The following is an 11,552-nucleotide window of genomic DNA, read 5'->3' as shown; positions in this document are numbered from 1 at the left end:
AGTCGAGGGGTCGCGGGTGGCGGCAGCGCGCCGCAGCGTCACCGGACTGTCCGGCGGTGAGCTCCTCTCGGCAGCAGCTGTTGGCGGCATGGAGAGCGGCGCGGCGCCCGGCCCGGCCAGCGAGCGAGACCGCCGCTGCTCTACCAAATACCACGTCTTCGTATTATCAAAAACATTTCTACTCTGATACTGAAATGTCGCAGACATTGTGTATTATCACAATGCCATGCGTTCGCGTCATGGGCATATGCCGGAGGACTTTGGTTCGCTCGCAGAGTAGCTCAGCCAAGGCGCAGCCAGACGTGCGCTTCGTCACCCTGATCGGCATCAGTCACAGTGTGTACGCCTGATCTTTCGGTGTTTATTACTGTACAAGCACATATTTTTACGACGGACTCCTCACGATAATCATCACACTGAGGTATCGACGCTGAAAATCATCGAAAGCCAGATGCCCTGCTCTAGAGCGCAAATATGCGCCATCACAAATCGCGCCGACATTCATTCAAATAGTAGCGAAAACAATCTGACCGTCTTAGCAGCACGGTAGCCTGTATAGACTACGTACTTCTCAGCGCATCAACATACTTCACGCTGCACATCCTATTTGACGTTCGTTCGCAGTAACGTCCACACAGACACAATATTAACTAGACGGTCCCGCGGGGCGGACCGTTGCTACCGCGCTACCAGGTCCCTGATTTTCTGCCGGAGCAGTTTGGTTTTGACCACCTGACTGTCCTGTTGTCGGAACTCTGCGTGTGCCACCTCCAGCACCTTGTAGCCGCTCAGTTCCAGTAGGTTGACGGTCATCTGGTTGAAGCCGGTGACTTCCACGGAGTCTAGTGTCATGTCGCGGTAGCTCCAGGTACACAGCGCCACCCTGCTCGGCAGACAGACACGGGGACGGGGTATCAGAGCGGGGTCTCGGGACTAGAGAGAATTTAAGAAGAAAAGAGGAGACTAAAAGAGAGGTAGCTGAGCAAAGGTACCGACACAGGGGAGGCTCTGAAGAACTGATGAGATCCGACGGTTATTGCTTTGACTAAATTCAGTCTGCCCCTGTGACAAACATTGAACATTGCCCTTCGTTTGTCCCCGAAACACCCAGATCAGCAGATCGTGAACGACATATGAGATAATCAAATCATTCAGCAGCAGCAGTAGCAACTCCGTAGCCGCAGCACACAGCACTGCCCGCGCACCAGGCGCCGTCTCCCGGCGGCTCCTCACCTGTGGACACCCGGCGGGGGCTGCTCGGCCGGCGGCGGCGCGCCGGGCAGCGCGCTGCCGTACCGCTCGCAGGGGACCGGTGCGCCATCATCCCCGACCGTGAACTCGGCGTCTACCGCGCAGCCGGCGGCCGGCGCGCCGCCCACGCGCAGGTAGCGCGGCGGGGGCAGGAAGTTGACCAGCGCCTCCAGCACTGCCTTCTGTAGTGTCTCCGAGTCCTGGGAGCGCGGCGGCGCCACCGGCTCCCCGGGACTGCCGAGCGCCGCCGCCACCGCCGGACCTGCGGACGGCGCGGTCAGAGGCCTGTTTCACTAACAAATAAAGTGTGTAATTACAAATAAAAAACTTGAGTTTAAAAGAAATATTTACCAACATTTGAAATTTGGATTTCACGAAACCTCCGAGCATGAATTTTGAGTTTAAAATTTACCAACTTTTTTACAAGAAAAAAGTTTGTAAGAAACATCGAAATCGCAAACTTTCTGTTTCACGAAGACCAAAAACTTGAAAGAAAACGTTGTACTTACAAACCCGAAATTCCAGTGGCTCTTACGTTCGGAATTTTATTACTTTTGTGCAATGATGCAAAGCAATCAATTATTTGAAACAAATATGATATGCTGAGTCATTATATGCTCTTTTTTACTTAGCACAATCCCTACGAACCAGCTACGAGCAATAAATAAATATCGTCATATTTTGTCATTCGCCCGCCATAATTGCATTCAAAGTCTTCTGCTGTCAAATGTTTTGCGTGTTATTTTCTTTCAATAATAAAATATTGTGAACTATCATTTATACCATTTAGAAACAGCATCATTATTTATAATTTATTCATGCATTTTTTGACATGAATACTAGACATAATTTGATAAAAAGAAGCAATATCTGTAGCATGTTGTAGTTCTTGATTAAAAACATTTTAACTGTTTACAAGTTTTTTTGCAAACTCTTTTTATCGGAGGTGCCGCTGGTGATGAAGTTTAGTGAAATCCGATTTTACATAGTTTGCAAAAATACTTATGAATTGTAAAGTTCAAACACTTGTAATCGCAAGTTTTTAGTGAAACAGGCCTCAGATGAGAGCGGTTAGAGGCAACGTGGAGTGACTGTCATCTTGAATGTGAGATGTGTGGGAAGCGGCGGTCGTTGACAGAGGCGCAGCATTTGCATTACGGAGCCTCAGTTGTTCGGACTTTGAAACTCATATCATTGTGACTCCGGCTTCTAAAGGCCTGGCTACACTATGCGTTTTCTGCGTGCGTTTTTTGCGAGTTTGCGTGATTTGCAGAATATCGTTCTCGAAAGAAACGAAATTACGTTTTTGTCATATGTTTTTCATATAAACTTTTAATTAACATAAACGTTTTATTATTTTTTTATATCAATATTAAAGAAGTTTATTTAATAATAACCCTTTTTCTAGAACGATATTACGCAAAACCCGCAAACACGCAAAAAACGCACGCAGAAAACGCATAGTGTAGCCAGGCCTTAACTCTGGAGGATGGCTGGCAGCCAGGATAACACAGCATCAATCCCCCAAGAATCCAGTCTCCGTTCCTACCTTAACCCGATACCTCCCTCACTGACCGGCCTGACTGAATGGACGGCCAAACTCCTTCCCATCTAACCTCTCACCCTCCCTCCTTCCCGTCCGCCGACTACCCTGATACTCCCTCCCGTCCTCCACCTACCATGGTACTCCCTACCGCCCGCCACCCGTCCTACCTGGTACACCCTCCCGTCCGCCACCTACCCTGGTACTCCCTCCCTCCTATCCGCCACCTACCCTGGTACTACTCCTTCCCGTCCACCGTGGCACCGCTTACCCTGATACTCCCTCCCGTCCGCCACCTGTCCTACCCTGGTACGCTCTCCCTCCCATCCGCCGCCTACCCTGGTACTCCCTACCGCCCGCCACCTACCCTGGTACACCCTCCCGTCCGCCACCTACCCTGGTACTCCCTCCCTCCCGTCCACCGCGGCACCGCCTACCCTGATACTCCCTCCCGCCCGTCCACCTACCCTGGTACTCGTGTTTCAGTCGAGCGTAAGCCTCCAGTTTGGCCAGTTTGAGCCGGGCACCCAGGTGTATCCTCTCCCGCTGCAGGGCACGGCAGAACTCTGGCTCCAGAACGGACCGGAGCTGGTCGGCCGAGCTGCGGCCCAGGACGGACAGAGACCAGACCAGGTCGAGCCACACCTGAGGCCGCGGCAGCTGCTCCCGGCCGCAGCGGGCGATCAGTGCCTGGGGGCGCGGGCGGCGGGGTGTCAATGGGAGGGAGGATCCGGAAACCATACAAATATGTCACCACTCACAGAATGACATTAATTTTGTCATTTTGTAAGTAAATAGCCACAAAGCATTTAGTAAACATACTTGAGTTTGATGGCATTATCCGTAACATTGGTATTTCTGGCGACCCTTTGACATTTTGTGACCGTGTGTGCACCGTCAACGCAGGCAAAAGAGAGAACATTAGTAGAAGAAGGAGGAAGAATGTCTTGCAAATGGTATGTCAGGCACAGAAGGGAGCAGCTATAGGCAGAGTGAGAGTGTTGAGCAGCGAATAAAGCCTTATAGTCAGAGGGAGAGCGTAATAGGCAGAGGAGGGGGCAGCAGTGCTGTCATAGTCAGATGGGGAGATGAGAAAGAAAGCGGTGGTAGGCCGAGGTATGGTATCAGGCAGAGAAGAGAATGTGAGACAGGAGAGTGCAGTGGGTAAAACCGTCGCCGGACCACCCACCGGTATGAGTGTGGCCGCGTTGGTGGGCGAGTAGTTGACCGTGGCCAGTGTGATGATGAGGGATACAATGTCCAGAGGCCGCAGTGAGTCCAGGTGCCGCTCGTACCACGTGGCGGCCGCCTCCAGAAACTCTGAGGGAAAGGCGCACACGCACGTCAGGCTGAGACAGCTAACAAACAACGGGCTGCAAACAGACACACATGACACAACAGACAGACACAGACACAGAACATAGACAGAGACCGCAGAGGAGAGACACAGCACAGACCACAACAGACAGTAAAGACGACAGCAGACACAGACCACAGCTCGGGCCGCCTCCAGAAACTCTGAGGGAGCGGTGTACAGGCCGGTCAGACACGCGTCCCTGTCCTATCTCTCTGACCAGCTGTGTTGTGTCCTCTCTGACCTGTCCTCTCTTCCCTTTGACCCATGATGTGTGCTCTCTGACCTGTGTTGCGCCAGTGCAGCAGTCCCGCGGCCTTCAGTGCCGAGCTGATGACGTTCACCCTCTCCACGGACGGCGTCTGGGATACCAGATCCCGGGACAGCTTCTCCAGCAGCATCTGAACGAGGTAGACACCGTGTCAGATCCAGAGTTAGATCCAGCGTCAAGCGGGCTGTGAGATCTCGTGTAAGACACGGTGTCACAGTGCCAGACAGGGTTTCAGGCAGTGTCAGATGGGTATCAGAGACAGTGACAGTCTGACACTGGACATGACTGCCTGCATCGGTCTACGTACTATGTCAATGCGCTTTACAATCAACCCCTCCACCCCCGTCACACTGTCATACCGACCTCCCGGCGACCATGTAGGGACCAATCCGGAGCAACTGACCAGCCCGCTTCCTCCCCAGATACGTTCCTCTCTCACACCGCACAGGGTCGATGGCGTTTACCGAGCTCTACCACCCCTCCCTTCCCTCTACTCCTCGCGGCTCGCCCCGCCTCCTCGCCGCACCTGATCGGGGAAGTTGAGTTTCTGCAGCGCCAGCAGGGTGCGCACCGCGTCCTTGTAGGCCACCGGCTCGGGCTGGCGCGCCGCGTGGAAGCAGAGCGCTCGCAGCAGCGGCGGCGGCCGACGACGCTGTTCGGCCAGCAGTCCCAGCAGTCGGGACACCTCGGAGACAGTGGCGGTGCTGGCCGCGTCCAGAGCCCGGTCCTCCAGGTGACGGACGAACTCGGCCGGGAACTGGTCACTGTTGGACACAGAGATGGAGAGGGCGGCGGGGGTCAGAGACAGTGGGCTCAGAGGGACAGAGGAGCGCTGGAGTTCAGGGGGAGTGGTCAGCAGTTTGAGGGAGGGGACGAGTTACGGCGGAAAACGGGAGTCAGACGATGCAGGTGTTACGGTCACAATCTGGAGAAATCAAGGCCAGAAGATCGCTGATTACTGTCGCCAGCCCGGGAGAGGCAAAAGGATCCGTGAATCATGATTGTTGCCGTAAGTGCACTGTGTCCTGCGTCCGATCTCCACACAATGCTGGGCCGAGATGAAAAGGCGAGTTCGACCTGTACCGCCGCAGCAAATTATACCGTCATTTTTTTCGATAGGTACGTACCCGACCCGAAATAAAGTGGAAGACATCAGTGCAGACTGCGAACTCCGCCTGGTCTACTGAACTAGTTTACGTGACCTGGTAATCCGTCTCCCCCAAGTGCAAGTCTCATATTATCAGAATGTATGATCAATAGGTGACAGAAAAGATCTGTCCCAGTTGGCCACTGGAAGCCTCAGGATAAAACTGCCCGCGTCCGGATCTGACACGGGTCTCTGCCGTAACCACGCCCCGCGCCTGGCGCCGACCCCGGGCCGTGACCACCCGCTCCGGTCGGCCGCTGCGCCCGGTCTGCTCTCTCACCTGCAGGTCAATGTGGTCAGAGCGGCGCGCAGGTGGGCGTACGGGGACACCCGGGGGTCGAGACAATCGGACACCGGCGGTGCCGGCAGGCGCGCGCGCAACCGTCTGCAAGCGCACAGGGGGCGCTGTGACGGAGCGGTCGAGCGAGAGCCGGGGATCCCTACCCTGAACCGCCAGGGAGTCCTCCCAGGACTATGAGGTACGTATCGGACACCCGCTTGGCGCTTAGTGCCGTGGATAATACAATCATGGTTGTGTCGTATGGAAACGCTGAATATCATTTTAATGGAGTAAACGAACTTTCTTTGAGTAATGTCGAAAATAGCAATGTTTGATATCAACATTGGCAGTCTGAGCTAATTCGAAATATACTGACGAAAAATAAAAGCCACAACTGGGGAAAAGCAGAGTTCGCAATTTTTTCTGTTTTCCCGATATGGCAAAACGATATACAGGGTGTCCCAGAAGTCTTGAAGCTTTTTTATTTTTGTCGTGTGACCTTGCTATGCCACCGATTAAGGCAAATGACGCCTCAAACGAAAGAGAATGAACTGAAATTTTGTATTTTCATGCGTAGAGCACCACTTTAGTCAGGTGGCCCCCGTTGTGAGTCGCACAAGATTGAGCACTAGAGATCACGTTCTTCGCTGCCGCCAAGATCTCCCGGTTTGCGAAACACCGATATCGCCATGCCCGTTTCTGGTCAGCTTCAGAGCCTTATTTCATGAAGCGAGCCAGCCGCCAGGAAACAGAGTATTGGATCTCCGAGAAAACATTAGCAACATAATGATTTACTGATCAGAAAGTCTCCTGACATGTTTGCATGCATCCATTACGGAAATAAGGCTCAGCTGCTTGAGCACGCTAAGCAACAGCCCGTTGTAATCCTTTGATTCGACGCATTATTATGGGGCTAAAACAAATATCAACCCGTCGGAAATATATGTCGCTAATATTATGTCCCTCGCTTCAGGGAATAAGACTCTGAAGCTGACAAGAAACGGGCATGGCAACACCGGTGTTTCGCAAACCGGGCGATCTTGGCGGCAGCGAAGAACGTGATCTCTCGTGCTCAATCTTGTGCGACTCACAACGGGGGCCACCTGACTAAAGTGGTGTTCTACGCATGAAAATACAAAATTTCAGTTCTTTCTCTTCCGTTTGAGGCATGATTCGCCTTAATCGGTGGCATAGCAAGGTCACACGACGAAAATAAAAAAAAGCTTCAAGACTTCTGGGACACCCTGTAGTTTTACTGTATCGTTAAGTTAAAGGGACTATCCCACCTTTAACATGGGGTTTGAGTTGAGATAGCCAAGTTTGCGGCGAGGTTCAGAAACCACTATCTATCTAGGTTGCAACCCCCGCGGCCTCTTGGTGTTGAAGAAATTCGTTCCCTTCATTTGAAAATGGGCCTTGTACAAGGCCCTATCTTCAACATGGAGCGACCGTTAGTGTGACGTCACCTCGTTTAGTCATTCTGATTTAAATGGGTTTGTTCGTTGAAAAATCGCTTAAAACTTGGTCTGAAATTTGTTGTGGTGCCTACAGAGTAAAAAGAATCAGCTTTATGACAGTAATGTGGCCTGGGGAAGGAGGTAATTTTGGGCTGTGACGTCACATATTTGAAAGTTTGTGTTTGGAATATGGGAAGCCTGAGATGTTTAATGAAAAATAAATACCAGAACTGTGTTCCTGGTCATCCAATCTATAAAGTCGGGCACAATTTAACTGGTTTTAACAACATTTTAGAAGGTGGGATAGTCCCTTTAAATATTTCATTCGGTAGCATTGCAGCTTGCCAACATGCCTTTTACTTGTCTCGGCTTGATTGGATAATATGTCCGTTTCTTGTTCTTCAATTCCCCCTCCAAGCCAATCACTGCCTATCTGCGGTCGGGCTAGGTCGCTCACCTGTGTTTCATAAGCACCACCACCTCCTCGCCCGAGGTGATCTCCACCCATCGGCGCTGGATGGCCTCCTGGGTCAGCGCGCGCAGCTGGCCAGTCACCTTGGACGCGCCGGCCGTCAGCGAGAGGCGGAAACACTGGGGACGGACCGAGTGGCAGTCAGAGGCGGGGAAACACTGAGGACGGAGGAAGCCCGTCAGTCGAAAGCGGGCAGAAACATAGCCAATAGAGCGGCAGACAGAGAGGAGATGGACACTGCAGAGCAACCACCAGATGGAGTAGAAAACACTACGGACAGAGTCACCGAAAGAGGCTTTTCTCTCCCTCCCCTCTCTATTCGTCACTCCCTCCATCCTTCCTTCCCCTCTCCCTTTCTCTCACGCACACGCACACACCTGGACGAGCTGTTTCATGGTCATTTTGCGCAGGTTCCAGATGAGGTCTGTGATCAGTGAGGCGAGCAGCGGGTCGTCCGGCGGTACGCCGAGTTCGCTGAGCGCGCGCGCCGGGGCCAGCAGCCGGTGCAGCGGCTGCCGGTCCGTGTTGCCTTGCAGCAGCTGCTCCGTCACCGCCCGGTAACTGCGCAGTAAGGCACCGGGGTCAGATGGGGGGGGGGGGAAGGGCGGTCAGTCGAGGTTACCAGAGGTCAGTCAAGGTCAGTTGGGGGACAAGATATCTTTGTAGAGCGTGCTCGGCTGCTCGCAGACGATGTCCAACATTCTACCGGTGGTGACAAGAAGTTATCGTTTAGGTGACACCTTTCCAACTCTTTTTCCCTCTGTTTGTGCAGTAGCATCACCAGACAACGCCCTTACAAAAACATCGAACATTTGAAATTCAAACATTTCCATCCAACTTGACAATATTCTTCACACCCACAGCATGATGTGCGAGCCATCGAACACGAATAATTTGGACCAAATTTGACTCAACCCTAGTTACCACTGACCAAGACACTGTTTCACGGCGCGCTGTAGCCGCTAGGACGTACTAACGCTATTGCGCTTTCGGTTTTCATGGCAGCATCAACAAATTTATTTGTGAGTGTCCGAGTTCGTTGATTTTCCCACGGAAACAGAAAGCGCAATAGCGCTGGTACCCGCTAGCAACGTGCCTGTCAAACAGGGTTTAGGAGTGTGACATTACACTAACCAGGGGTGTGCGGTGACTTGCGCGGCCGGCACGCGCTGCTCGCCGGCCATATGCGCCACAGAGGTGATCCAGAGGAGTGCCTCAGTGCGGGACAGCTGGCGCCGCTCGGCCACAGCCAGCAGTTCGTCCACCGTCGAGCAGCTGCTGAACACGCGTCGGATGGCGTGGAAGGTGGCGGCGATCTGCTCGGCCGACGCGGACCCCTCCGGCGGGGAGCGGTCGGCGCCCGCCAGGGGGAGGTCGGGGACCGCCGCCGCCGCCGGGACGGGAGACTGGGCAGGGGTGCCAGCAGCCGCCGCGGGTGTCGGGGAAGGGGATGAAGCTGATCCATCTTCCCCCTGCGAGAGACAAAGGGTACACAACGTTTCTTTGTGACACAAAACTTTGTACACCAATTTAAATGCCAGAATAAATGCACTGATGTCTGCTGTTATTGAGCAATTGAGCATCATGTAGAAAATGAAGGACGAAGAAGATGCAAGTGGCTGTGGTAAAATAAATGAAATTCATTACCTTTTGAATCAGTCTGGTCTGGTTCAGCATCCCCCATCGCCGGAGAAAGCCAGCAGGCTGCCTGGGCAACAGCCTTATTGCAGAAAACATTTTATTCTGAAAGAAAACAAGGCCAAAGTAATCATAAAAAAATTAAGATGTTAATCCAATTGCAGAAATCACATCCTTTTTAGCAATGACATATTCAGGGAAAGAACTGCATAGGACATGCTTTTAATCAGTAAATTGAGTCATAAACAACTAAAAACAACATAACTTAACAACTAACCTACCTAACTTAACCTTCTCAAGTCTAACCTAAAGTATTAGGAGCATTGTCCAATGTCTCTAGTGCCTACCCTTCAATGTTTGTACCCATAATTGTGTAGGCTTAGTGCTGATGAATAAAAGATCTTATGCAAGACATTAAGTTAACATTTACATTTTATGGTTGTGTTATTCTGCAGTAGACCAAGGCCTGAATTCTGAAAGCCAGCTAAAAAGTAACTTTACCAATATATTTGAGTTATCCCTACTCCCTAGCTGAACAAGTCTTCAAATTCCTCTCGCCTCAGGCAGGAGACATGCCTAATTTTTTTATTTCTATTCTTCCACAATCTTCTCTTATTTTCCTTTCCAATCTGTTCACTGAGCTTGCTCTTGTTGAAATGCAACAACAGGTTCTTAATTTTAGATGCATGCAAGTAGCTGCAAACTAAAACAGAGAACACAGGCCAAAAACTGACCATTCAAAATAAATTTGTGGTATGCTCAGACTATTAAGTCATTTAGCCCTTTGTGTGACAACTGTGATACCATTATAGCATTATGAGTCGCTGTTATGATTTCTGGAACTTGAAGGGAATAGTTAACTTCCCAGAATTTTTCAAACATATCATTTGAAGTTAAAACATATTAGACACTTTAGGCATGATATTTCCCCAGTTTATGAATAAAAAATACTGGGTTTTATTATCTATTTTCCCTGTATCATAACAATTTCAAAAATGAGCACAGAGTTACAGACTGAGACGGAATCAAAATGCCAAAACCATCCAGATTCCAGTTACAATTCATTTTTAGTGAAAAGGCAGCCAAAGCACGCAGGTAAATTAAGCAAAGTTAAATTAATGAACAATGACGGTCCCGTAAATGAACAACAATGCCGGTCCCGTAGCTCAGTTGGTAGAGCGTTGGACTCCGCGTGGTGAGAGCACGCGTACCCGGTTATAACAGTCCGGGTTCGAAGCGCGACGGGCGCTCGACATTTATGGGCCTCCTGACAGGTATGGCTGTGGTTGGTGGCAGGCCGTAGCCAGGCGAAGTCAGTGAGGGGACCAGATGTGCACGGCTATGTGCGCACGTTAAACTTTGGACACTAAATTCTGCCATAGAATCGGAATTGCGCGATCGGAGGGTAGAGGGCAGGGTCACCGCAACAAGCTTCGCTTAGCGGTGGCTCTGTCCTTGTGAGTCCTTCCTATCAAAAGGTTCGGACAAAATTTATAAAAAAATGACTTTAGTACCTTCAAAACCTTACTGAATATAACAGCTTACCTGAAAATTTATTATCGACGCTCGTCGCGACTATGCACCCCACTTCAAGCTGTTCAGGGATGAATGAAGTGAATAAGTGCCCTGATAATATAAAGATACTAACGCATCTCAACTCCTAAAACTCCAAACACCGCAAACACCAATAGATATTATTGACATTTACATGTTATGCAACACTCAGCCCACCCTGACTCAGCCCTGCGCAGGGGGGTACGCTCCGGCTGTTTAGCATTACGAAAAGTGGTGACAGACGTTTGTGGAGGATTGTCGACGAACTCTTGTTCCGCGAGCAGCACTCACGCGCTAGCGGAAAATCCACCAATCAGCGCTCGGCAGTGCTCGACGCTGATTGGCCCGACGCTCGTGACGAAATTGCGGGGGACCGCAGTTATTCTCTATGGACCCGAATAGGCTTTTGGATTTCGGAGGGGTTTCTTTAAGATTATATGCTGTTTCAAGCTGTTTTCGAGTTGAAATATATTTCTTATGACTGTTAGCTATATAATGGCACCATAAAATCATGATTTTGATTAATATTAGCGATGTAATATCGGCCGAAAAGACATGCTGTCTTGGCACGGACTGCCCTGCGGC

General features: G+C 50.9%; 1 protein-coding gene across 2 annotated transcripts; it reads right to left on the bottom strand.

Annotated features, from left to right (window-relative positions):
* Window positions 1-184: 184 nt before the first annotated feature.
* LOC122379083 (FAST kinase domain-containing protein 4-like) lies at window positions 185-11,210 on the bottom strand. 2 transcript variants are annotated; one of them, XM_043361014.1, is made up of 12 exons: window positions 10,959-11,164; window positions 9,423-9,518; window positions 8,910-9,247; window positions 8,153-8,336; window positions 7,761-7,894; window positions 5,847-5,951; window positions 4,946-5,183; window positions 4,435-4,549; window positions 3,984-4,114; window positions 3,262-3,484; window positions 1,234-1,513; window positions 185-883 (listed from the first exon to the last, which is right to left on the bottom strand). In XM_043361014.1, exons 2-12 carry the CDS (start codon window positions 9,510-9,512, stop codon window positions 679-681), a joined length of 2,043 nt encoding a protein of 680 aa, XP_043216949.1. In that variant the 5' UTR covers window positions 9,513-9,518; window positions 10,959-11,164; the 3' UTR covers window positions 185-678. The 2 variants fall into 2 exon arrangements, with proteins under 2 accessions (XP_043216949.1, XP_043216950.1); XM_043361015.1 differs by lacking the exon at window positions 5,847-5,951 and having other exon boundaries at window positions 10,959-11,210.
* Between the last annotated feature and the right edge of the window lie 342 nt (window positions 11,211-11,552).

This window comes from Amphibalanus amphitrite, unplaced genomic scaffold (genome assembly GCF_019059575.1).
Source record: "Amphibalanus amphitrite isolate SeventyFive unplaced genomic scaffold, NRLGWU_Aamphi_draft 000070F_arrow, whole genome shotgun sequence".
Taxonomy (NCBI): Eukaryota; Metazoa; Arthropoda; class Thecostraca; order Balanomorpha; family Balanidae; genus Amphibalanus; species Amphibalanus amphitrite.
Note: the sequence above shows the minus strand (reverse complement) of the source record. Positions and strands in the feature narration are given on the sequence as shown.

What these genes read in the sequence shown, in the direction of transcription:
- LOC122379083 (XM_043361014.1), bottom strand. Translation starts at nt 9,512, where the DNA reads ATGTTTTCTGCAATAAGGCTGTTGCCCAGGCAGCCTGCTGGCTTTCTC. An exon ending in GTGGTGCTTATGAAACACAG is followed by an intron (nt 5,952 to 7,760) that starts GTGAGCGACCTA and finishes GTGCGCTTGCAG; the next exon opens with ACGGTTGCGCGCGCGCCTGC. An exon ending in ACGCGGCCACACTCATACCG is followed by an intron (nt 3,485 to 3,983) that starts GTGGGTGGTCCG and finishes CCGCGCCCCCAG; the next exon opens with GCACTGATCGCCCGCTGCGG.